Here is an 11,235-nt window from a genome sequence, read left to right on the forward strand (position 1 = left end):
TGTGCCAGCGCAGGGCCAGGGCACTTGGAGACACCAGCCACAAGGCCTCTGCAACCACACCTGCTCCTAGGACTGCAGCCACCACTGTAATTACAAGAACAGGCACCACCCACCAATTAGGGACTAATGTCCCCACACAACACGTAGAATGACGGAGGCTCAAGGCTCGCAGACCTGACACACCAGCCCCAGGTCACACTGCTCATGGCAGACAGGAACTAAAGCCCACTCCATAGGACAGCAAAGGTGGACCTCTAACCATGACATGCTGGATCTCAGTTAACCCCATCCCAGCCTGTCCTTGCTGTGAAGACCGAGCAGGAAGGGTGCTGCACACCAAGGGCAGACAGGAGGTGGGTGGGTGTAACAGTAGAACCCCCACCCCCCGGGCCTCTGCTTGCACGCATTCCACCATCCACCTGCAAAAATGACTATACGCACACAGCCAAGCCACTCAACCCATGGTGCAGGGATGCAGTCAAGGTCTCTGTCTGGCAATTAAACTGGAACTGACAATGGCCCTAGAGCAGGGAGGAGCCTGCTGGAGGGGGGGCCATGGGCCCCAGCATGGCACAGACCAGCCCCAGCCCCTTCTCAGTCCATGCTGTACACATCTGGATGAGATGGGTCTCCCACCCCATCATTGCTGATGTAGCACACGGACAACCACTGCAGGGCATGGCAGGCCCCAGTCCTCCTACAGAAGGCTCCAGGCTTGGCCCCAGTGGTCTAGGCCTAGAATCCAGCCCAGAGGCTGGGCAGGACCTTGGACCCAGACCAACCAGCCAGACATCAGCCTTTCTGGACCCTTGTGTGAGTGGTACATGAGCTACACAAAAGTTTCAAAGGACACCCAGGGCCCCAAGTCCCAGCTCCATCATCAGGGCAGCGGGGACTACACCCAGCAGGGCCTTGCCCATGGAGCCATCTTGGGAGACAGAGGACACCTTGCTGGCGAAGTCAGGGACCTGCTGTGTTCTTGGTGACAGTTCAGACCTCGGGACCAGCTAACCACGAAGGCTGCTACCTGAAACCTCAGCGTCCAGTGAGAAGGAAGGGAACAAGGGAGAGGAGCAGGGCCCCCCAAGAGGAGCTCAGCCACACTCCAAACCCCACCACCTCCCTCGCTCTTTGCAGAGTCGTTCCTGCAAAGAAAAAGAGCAAAAGCATCTGTGGGGCTACAACCACGCACCCTCCACGAGCAGCTGCTTGGGTCTGCCTGGGAGGAAGTGCACAGCAGTAAGCAGCGCGAGGTCACAGCAGGACAGCTTTCATTTCCACATAAATTACGAATGCCCAGGACCCTCAGCAGAATTCAGCATGGCCCAGCACTTCTCCAGCCAAAAAGGTAGAAGGCCTTCCCAGCAAGAACGACAGAATGTACTTGAAAATAAAGATTTTTGTTACAAAGCGTTTCTAAACCTGCTGCTGACGGTGGCCATCTCCAGCCGCGCAGCACTGTGCAAGCAGCATTCCCAAGACACAACATGTGGGGCACACAAGTCCCTGTACAACTCCACGCAGGGCTCACCTCAGAGTTCCCTGCTTCCAGGGGTCAAGGTGCAGCCAGCGGGCCAGGGGGAGACCCACCCAGTGCCCGCTCCCTGCCCTGGGAATACCACAGGCTCTGACCATATCATGCACAGCAGAGGCTACATGTAGGTCAGAGACACGAAGCCCATCAAAACAGAGGCATTCGCTGACACTCTACCAAGGCTGTCCACTGAGCTTCCAAGAGGACCCCAGACTTCACCCAGGGCTTCCCAAACTCACCTGGTCATCTCAGAGGACAGGTGTTCCTTCAGAGTCACTGTGAGAAGCACTGCTCTGGGCCCTCCGTGTTGCCCTGAATCCCTGCCTTCTCCACACTCTCCCCAGCCTCAGTGACAAACATGCCTGACGAGCACCAGGCATTGGATGGGCTCCCAAGTTCAGTGGTATCAAGTGCCAGCATGACTGAATTTCTTCCTGGCGGAGGAGCTAAACGGTGCACAGTCCCAACAACTCATGGTGGGGTTGGAGGACCAAGTCATTAAATAAAATAAGAAATGATAGAAAGAGCCCCTGAAGCACCAGTCAGGAAGGAGAATGGTAGGGCACAGGGGCCAAGCAGATGCCCTGGGGCTCCACACCCAAGCCACCCTGGTGGCCCGGCCACCACTCCCTGGTCCCCTGGACCACACATCCTCCCCACACTGTAACCCCAGATAGGAGAGCGGTGGAGACAACCCTTGGGCTCTAGCACACCCGCCCCCCCCAATAGTTTCTCTCTCAGCTTTCACCTGTCTTTTTAAGAACGAGCTCTAAAATCTTAATACCCTTAAAATACAGAAAACTCATGCCAGTCATGAGAAAACTAGACCAACTCAAGATAAAGCAAAGACCAAGCACATGATTCACAAAGGAAAAACCAGCACGGTCCCCAGCACATGGGAACATTGACCCACAAGCCCTCCCAAAAAGAAATGTGGACTAAACCAAAGTGCCATTCTTTGCCTGTCAGTGTGGCAAAGATTTCCTCAACAGTGACACAGCAGCTGGCCATGAGGTGTGAAGCCAGGAACACAGTCCAGCCTTCCAGATGTACAGCCATGGAATCACCAACGCGGGCCCCCTGCTCTGCACACAAGGATTCCAAAAGCACCACACAGTCTGGAAACATCCTAAATCTCCAATTACAGAGGAGAAAGTAAGGTAGGACAGCCATTGAAGATAACCTATTCCAAGACTGTTTGCGGGCTTGGGAAAGTCTATACTGCATGACAAGTTTTAATTTAAAGTATAAAGTAAAAAGCATGTATAAATAAGTAAAGTATAGAATAACTGTTTCTGCTGCCCGAGTCACAGAATGTGCCGCATTCAAGTCCTGCCTCCGCAGCCCCCATGGACACCACCTCCCTGATGCAAGGCCCGGGCGGCCCCTGGAGGCACAGGCTCTGGGACTAGGCCGCTCCCCCTCACCCGGCCTCCCTCAGCTATCCCAGAACATCAGGCTAACGTAAGCAGGGAGACAGCCTGAATAGGTGGACAGCACCTTGGAACAAAAGCAGTCACTGCTGAGAGGCATGTTTCCTTCAGACGCTTCTAGTCAATGAGCAGCTGGGACCGGGTGTTAAGCACCAGGTCCCCCCACCTCCTGGACGGACTCTTCCCTGGGCCGCTTCTCGTCGACTCCCCAGCTCCAGGGACAGCAGTCAAGCCAAAGGGCACTTCAGAAGCCAGAGCCCACCCATAGAGCTGGGCCATGCCGAGGGCCTTTGCAAGTGGGACAGGAAAGAACGGGCTGTGAGCAGGAGGGAGTGCTGCTGCAGAGGACACTGTGTCTCAGGATGCAGCAGAGCCTCCATCCCACTGTGTGTTTCTCGGATGCCCCTGATTCTCACTCAACCACCTGCTTGGCAAGAGTCACAGCACCAGGCAAACGCTCTGGCCCTGCTCACAGGTCTAACCTCAGTCACAGGCCAGTGTCCCCCGGCCCGCTCAACCACCTGCCCAGAGAAGGAAACAGCGCTTTCTGAAACAAGCACTGTGAAACCTGGTTGGCTTTTCACAAACTGCCTAAAACCCGGACGCTACTTCCACGCTGCAGCGTAGTGGCAGTGGCTGCTTCCGCCGGCCGGTGGGGCTGGGCCTGCCTTCCTTGTCCCAAGGGTGGAAAACAAGGAAGGAGACAGCCTTACGTGCTGATGGTGACAACAGCCAAGCAGCTGGGGGAAGGGGTCGTCCAGGCTCAGAGAAAAGCTAGTATCAGATCATAAACACGCCCTCACTGCTCCCCTGAGAAGATGCCAAGAGAAATCAGCCCGGGAGGAAGGGCGGCACCTGTGCATCCCCAGGGCAGGGTCAGGTGCACAGGAACTGCTCCCCCAACAGAAGGGCCAGCTAACTATGTGCCCATGAGGCGGGGCTGGGGAGCACTGGTCACCCAGGACCAGTCACTTCCCTGGTCCCAGTGGCCACATGGCCCACTCTAAAGTGAGGCATCTCCTTTCAGAGGCCACCCACAGACAGGGCATGGCCTCCCCTCACAGGCCTTACCACAGGGCCTGGCACCACTAGTCATATGCCTGATCCCACGAAGCCAGGACACACAGCCCACCAGCGTAAGGAGGGAGGGAGGGAGGGAGGGAGGGAGGGAGGACAGGGGTTAGGAGAGGCTAGCAGCACAGGAGGAGGGGCAAGTTCCGCCCAGAAATCAGGAGGAGACAGAAAGGGCATGGCCTCTGGGGTGGCCAGTAAGGACCTCCTGAAGGGGGCAGGGAGCCTGGCACCCCCATGGAACTGTGCAGAGCAAGGGCCAAGCAGGCCCGAAAGTGGGTCTGTCTGCAGAGAGCCTGGGAGGCCAGGCTGAGGGCAGAAGAGTGCACCCCGCGGGAAGTGGTGGGAGGTCGCAGGTGGTGCTGTCCCCAGCAAGAGTGTGACAGGCAGAGCTCTCTGTGGGAGGCGTGCGGGCAAAATGGGCCAACAGGGGAGGGCAGAGCAACAGGTGCTATCCAGTCCCCAAAAGAGGCAGACCACTGCACTCGGGGAGGAGACGGTCCTTTTAAAACACTTGACTAAGAAATAATTGTGTTGATAAAAAAAGCAAACCCCAGGGAACAATGGGGCTGGGGCTGGGGCGGAGCAGACTGCCACCCTCTCTGCTCAACACAGCCACTCAGGGCTTCCCCTCCCTGGTGCCAGAAACAGGCTCTGGACGAGGTCGCCAAAGACCTCGTCTGATTACAAAGACACTATCCTTCAAACACTCATTGCCCATACCAGTCCCCTCCCCCTCCAGGTCTCGGCTAAATGGCATCTCCCCAGGAGGCCTCCCAGAGCCCCTGCTGGCATGGCTCCCGGCCGCCACACCCCATGCCGCCTTCCTCTTGCCTCCTCGTCAGCAGGGGGAAGCTGCCTGAGGTCGGCCCCCTCATCTCTGCTTAGGACGGTTCCCGCACACAGTGGGCACCCATGCTCACAGGCCTCCAGCAGGCAGTGAACTCAACCCAAGTTCTCTGGCTCACACTCTACCCCATGACACCACCACTCATGACAAACAGCTTTGTTACACACGGCACCAGAAGAGCAGGTTGCAGAGCAGCCAGCAGGCGTGCTGAAGGAAAAACCCACAACACCCTCCCCCGCAGAGGACCCAACCAGACGAGCCTCGCTCACAAGAGCAACTTTCAGCCCACGCCCAGGCTAATTTTACGCTCCTAGGCTCACTCCCAGGCCCAGCCCCAGGCTCAGGCATCTGGGTCCTCAGGGCCACCTGGCACCATCAGGCCTTTCCACAGACTAGGCAAAAGTAGCAGCAAAGCAGGAGCTGGTAATTTCAGCAGGTGCGGACACTGTGGGCCAAACCTCAAGATGACAGCCCTGCAAGGCTCCTGAGGCTGCGTCCCTGTGGGGGCAGAATCTGCAAGTCTGTGGCCTGCCCAGCCACCAAGGCTGAAGGGAAGTGGTGACCCTGAAAGGAAGACCGAAAGAAAAGTCTCCCAACCCTGAAAGGTCATGAGCAAAAGGGAAAGGGCACGGGCCACCTCTCCTGCTTTCCAACCTTCCCACCTGTATGCTTTTTGGGGGAGAAGCTGCATACCTTTGCAGGGCTCCCTGCCTTCCTGCCACACCAAAATGCTCAATTAACACTGACCAAAAGTGCCACCACCACCCAACACAGCAGCAACATTCCAACCAAACAGACCAAAACATGTGAAGTCGTACTAACTACTCCACATCCACACGCACCGCAGGGAGGAGCTGAGGGGAAGAGCCCAGCCCAGGCCACTGTGCAGCCAGCAAAGGAATCCTCCAAAGGGGAGGGACCAGCAGACAGTAACAGGGACGTGGTGGCCACAGTCCAAGTCCACAGGCGATGAGCAAAGAAGTCGACAACAGATCACCGCAGCCGGGGATGCCCTGCCAACCCCCTCCTCCTCCTTTCTTTGAGCCCCCACATCTTATTTTTGTTTCAGTTGCTGTCACTTCCGTGTTCCCAGGCGCTGTCCTGCAGAGCTGCCCTGAACACCAGTGGGTGTGCCCAGCCATGAGAAGTCCTATGCAGAGAGAAAGGCAAACATGATGACGGTGAAGACCAGGCAGTGCGCCCACCAGGACAGGCGGGGCAGCCTGCACCTCCCTCCATATGGCCGGACACTGGCTGGAGGCACAGCACACAGAGGTCACCATCAACAAACAGAGACCATTGCCCTGCAGAGCCCCACCAGCAAGCACCCTGTCTCCCTGACAGAAGCAGCGGAGGGACTGCCCTGGGAGCCTGGCATCTGCCAACCTGCGCTGGCCCCATGCCGGGTGCCACCGAGGCCCAGGAGAGCAGCTCCCTGAGGCTGAGCCCCACGCCGCGCCTTACAAGCAGTCCGCCACACTCATAGGTAGGGCCTTGTGTGTTCCCAGGCTCCCATGACCGCTGCAAGGACAACGCAGGAAGCGCTGTCATACGGAAGCATCAGTGAGGCATCCCACTGAGGTGGTCCCCAACACCCACCTCCCCACACCAGATGACCGCAGCAGAAGCCCGCTGCCTCCCGAGATGGGCTCTGACAGCCGCCCACAACCATGCTGTCCCACACATGTCCCTCCCGAGCCCTGCTAGCTCTTGGTAACAAGGTCTGGCAGGCAGCTCCCAGTGCAGGCCGCTTTTCCAGGACCCGGTGAAGCAGCCTTGGTGAGCGAGTACAGGGCACGACACCAGAAGGCTGGAAGTGGGAGCCGCCCAGGAGGGTGAACAGCAGCCCTCACAGCTGTGCCGCTACAACAAGCCCACAGGGGTCACACGGCCCTGCCTACCGCCTGCTCGCCAGCTGCCTGCCGCAGCAGGGCCTGTCTGCAGCTTCGGCCCCAGCCCCAGCACACAGCAGGCACAAACTCCGTCAGGAACCTGGAGCCACCAGCTGAGGAAGAGGTCCAGCTGTTGTGAGAGGCGGTGTTCACAACAGCACTAGCCGTGATCGCCAAAGTGGACACAACCCAAACGTTCCCCTGCTGGCGAAAGTGTGCACACACTTGCACGTCTCCACACAGCAAGACCTCACGCAGCAATGCAAGGATGGACACATGAGACAACATAGATGAACTTTAAAAACACCACACTACATGAACCAGTCACAAAAGATCACATATGGAGATTCCGTTTATACAAAATACCCAGACCCAGCAAATCCATAGACAGAAAGCAGATCAGTAGCTGCCTCTGGCCAGGTGGGACAGGCAGTGACTGTAAATAGACATGCAGTTTCTTTGGGGAGATGGCAACGTCCTAAAGTTAAACTATGGTGATGGTGACGCAGCCTGTAATTTTACTAAAAGTTACTTAATTGTACACTTAAAACAAGTAAACTTTATGGTATGTAAATTATACCTCAATGAGGCTGTTAAAAAAAATCTAGAGACTCCAACTCATTCAGTGTGGGTGTCCTCACAACCAGCCTCAGCTATCAGCCACAGGTAGCACCCTCTCACGAGGCAGAGAAAGGCACCAACACCCACTCAGACCTTCGCAGGGACACAGGCACGCAGGACACTATCTCCGTCCATGCAGAAGACTCCTGATGGCAGCCCACACAGGCCAGAAAGCCCCACAGCCAGGTAGCAAACGCTTGTCAGCTGACCCAGAGAAACCATCTCAGCTGGCCAGTTAGCTGAGTTGCTTAGAGCGTGGCACTGGTGACACCAAGGTCACAGGTTCAGATCCTGAGACCAGCCAGCCGCCAGAAAAAAAAAGAGAGAGAGACTGTCTCCAACTTCAATGTACTCGGCATTCAGTGACCAGCACTGGAGTTTTACCTCCTCTTGCCAGAGCCAGAAAGCCCCACAGTACACCTCACCCCATCTAACTGCTGCCTGGAGAGTAACAGGACAGCACTGCCATCAGAAAGGGAGCACAGAGCGCCCCGGGGCAGGTGCCCAAGATCTGTGCCAGTCCCACCCTGGCTGGGCCCCAGCTGCAGAGGCTACTTCCAGGGGCGGAGGGCAGTCCTGTCCCAGTAAACTTCACCCTGTCACACCCCACCCCCCAGGGCCAGTGGGAGGGCCAGTTTGCTCCCATCAGTCAGAAGGAGGAGGAAGTGTGTTTCCTCTTCTGCATTCCCAGATACTCAGAAGATTCTGGATTGTGCTTTCTGTTGTGTAAAATTTAAACAACACTCATATCTTTTGCTAACGAATGCCTGTCATTGCCAGTTAAGGATAAGACAAAAGTCTGCCCTAAGCCAGCAAACACTGTGTGGTTGAGTACTTCCCTTTCCCAGACTGTGGAATCTTAAGTAGCTCCTGCAGCTTCTCCTTTCCAGTGGCAAGGTATGACACCCTGTCACCAGCTGTCCAGAGTGGAATAGTGTTTGACTGTACAAGAAGTGGTAACCCTTTTCAAGTTATGAATTACTCTTTCTGAAAGAGAGAGAGAAAGAAAAAGAGAAAGACTTTTAAGTTAACTCTACAGCTACTTTGCCAGCTTGCTCAAAGCAACGCCAAGCAGAGGAAACGTACAGGAAGAGAAGGCCCAGAGCCACGCCTTGCAAACCTTCTCCAGAAAAGTCCCAGCAAGACTCATCACCAAGTCCCAACGTGTAGGGCTTTGTTCTGGCTTTCCTGAGCAGGTCTCCCCGTAGGGCCTCTCTTCCTCATGAGCAGCTGGGAGTGCTGAAGATAAGGCTGCTAAACTGCTCTGCAGCTGGGGCCCTCAGCTCCTCCCCAGCAAAGGGAAGACATGGTTTTCCCCTTGCCCGTCTATATTCCACTCTCCTGTTCCTAACAGTGACTGGAGAGAAGGCAGTGAGCTCTGTTTGCTGCTACTGTCCAGTTCATGCTTCAAGTCCATACTTTGTCACCTGAGATGAACTAATTTAAAGAAACCTTTCCTTAATAAAAAAAAAAAAAAAGAAGAAAGAAACTTTCAACACAAGAGAACTGTATTCCAAACCAACTACCTGGTTGACACTGAATGGTTTGAATAAAAATATCAACAAATAATCAATAATAACACATTTCCCCAATTCTTCCAGGGAGAAACCTAGTTAAAGAATTAATGGCCAACAAAAGCCCAGCACTAAGCACACGCCAGCCGCTCAGGCAGGAGCAGGCTTCTTCACGCACTATGGCTGCCACCCCCACCCCACAGTGGGGCAGACCAGGGCTCTCTGCAGCTCACTCACTCCACAGCTTTTACATCTTCATATCTTTATAGCAGATGTTCAACAAACATGTGAAATAAGCCAAGGGAAGGAGGAACAGAGGAACACCTGGGCCCTCTCAGCTGCACCATGCTAGGATACCAGCTTGAAAACAAGCTCTCGAGGAAGAATGGTACTCGACAACTGAAATCACTACTTTAAAAAGAAAAGAAAAGGAGGTTCATATTCAGGGACTGTTAAAGAACTCACGATTCAGAACGTCCAATGTGCAACTGCTTTTCTAAACACACACACACAAAGACAACCGCACTTCATCTTAATCTCTCTTTAAAAATCTCCGTTGTCCTTTTCGAACTGCACGTTTTTACATCCAGGCAGCAACAGATGCTCCTTCCCCTCCCAGGTCCCTCAGAAGCAGCGGCTCCAAGAGGCTCACAGGCTTTCCTCTCGCACCTGGACTGGCCCCCGGCCTGGGCCCATAACATGAGAGCTCCCCTGTCTCTCCCGGAGGACTGCCTGGTTACCAAAGTCCTGACAAGTGTCATAAGTACCAGTCCCTCGGAATCCTAACCGCGATTAACTTCTGGATAGTCACAACGACGACAGTAAAGTCCGTAAGGCACAAACCTCAGTCAGTTTTAAAAGCCTAGCTGCGGGTCAATTTCCAGGCACCGTGTACCTGCCACGTGCAGACACCAGTAGGTAACCACCACACACACGAAACACAACCGGCTGCCTCCTGAGCTGCTTCGGCTGGTCCTCCGGACACGAAGCCCCGTGAATTCAACTCATCCACTCAAGAATCTGCTTCTCTGAAACCGGCTCACCAGGAGGCCAGGTTGCCGCCAACGCAGTCCCTCCGGATGAGCGCAGAAAGCCAGCGCGCGCCCTGAGCTGTCGGAGACCGCCGGGGCTCAGACGAGACGCCTCCCGCCCCGCCACCTCCACCTCGGCCTACCCCGCCACGAGTCTGCGCTGCCAGCAGCAGAGTCTCCGCCTCACGGGTGAAGCGGCCACCAGAGGCACGCAGCCGGCGAGCGGCGCGGCTGGGAGGGCGGCGCCGCCTCTCCAGGAGCCAGAGGGGCGCCCGTCGCACCGCACCGCACCCGCCCTGCCCGCCGCGCACGCCCTGCACGCCCTGCCCGCACTCCGTCCGCACCGCACCCGCCCTGCCCGCAGCCGGCCCGTCGCACCGCACCGCACCCGCCCTGTCCGCACTCCGGCCCGCCGCACCGCACCCGCCGGCCGCCCGCGCTCTCCCGCGCCCTCCGGGATCGCGCCCGCGCTGCCCGCAGCCGGGTCCCTCCGCCGCAACCCCCGCAGTTCGAGGCGGGGATGGGTCTCGCCTGCCCGCCGGCCCCGACAAAGCGCAGCTCCCGGTCGCGCCGCCCGCGTCGTCTACCGCACGGCCGAGCTCGGGGCGGACCAGCGCCGGCGCCGCCGTCCTGCCCCTGGGGAGGAGAAAGTTTCCGAGGCGCTGGGGCCCGGGGCTTCCTCCAGGGCACCGCACGACGGCCGCCCGCTCCCCGCTTCCCGCTCTCCGGCCGGCTGCCCACGGCGCGGAGGGGCGGCCGCAGCTCGCGGGGCCGGACGCCCGGGCCCTCCCCGCCCGCCGCCGCCGCCCGCCCGCCCGGGAGAGCCGCGCACCGCCGGCCCGGCGCCCTGCCTCCTGAGGAGCCGCTCTCCGCCGGCGTCGCGGTCGCCCCTTCCGGGCGGCGGCGCAGCTCCCCCGCCCGAGCCCGCAGACACGGCGGCCGCCCGCCCGCCGCCCCGGCCCGCCGCCGCCGCCGCCGCCGCCGACTCACCCCATGAGCCAGTCCATGGCTGCGCGGGGCCCGCCGCCGCCTCGCTCGGCCTCGACCCGGCGGCGGCCGGAAGTAAACACGCGCCCGCCCGCCGCCACCGGAAGTGACGCGCCCGCGCCGCCCGCCGGGACGCGTAGTCCCAGCGGCCCCCGCGGCCGCGCCCTCCGCCTGCAGCCGTGCCCCCTACGCCCGGCTCTGTGCTCCCCGCTCCGGACCTTGCCCCGCCCCCCGCTGCTTTCTTGCACCCCGGCTGTTCCCCCTCCCCGTCCCTTACCCCTCTGTCACCTCACACTCCATCT

The 11,235-nt window shown here is 58.1% G+C and overlaps 1 protein-coding gene across 1 annotated transcript in view; it reads right to left on the reverse strand.

Moving 5' to 3' along the window:
• Nucleotides 1-11,011, reverse strand: part of MOB2 (MOB kinase activator 2) — a 64,901-nt gene extending 53,890 nt beyond the window's left edge. The window contains exon 1 of the mRNA XM_063094276.1: nt 10,937-11,011. Coding sequence (XP_062950346.1) covers nt 10,937-10,953 — 17 coding nt within the window. The 5' untranslated portion in view covers nt 10,954-11,011. The remainder of the gene's footprint in view (nt 1-10,936) is intronic.
• Between the last annotated feature and the right edge of the window lie 224 nt (nt 11,012-11,235).

This window comes from Cynocephalus volans, chromosome 4 (assembly GCF_027409185.1).
Source record: "Cynocephalus volans isolate mCynVol1 chromosome 4, mCynVol1.pri, whole genome shotgun sequence".
In the NCBI taxonomy this organism is placed as follows: Eukaryota; Metazoa; Chordata; class Mammalia; order Dermoptera; family Cynocephalidae; genus Cynocephalus; species Cynocephalus volans.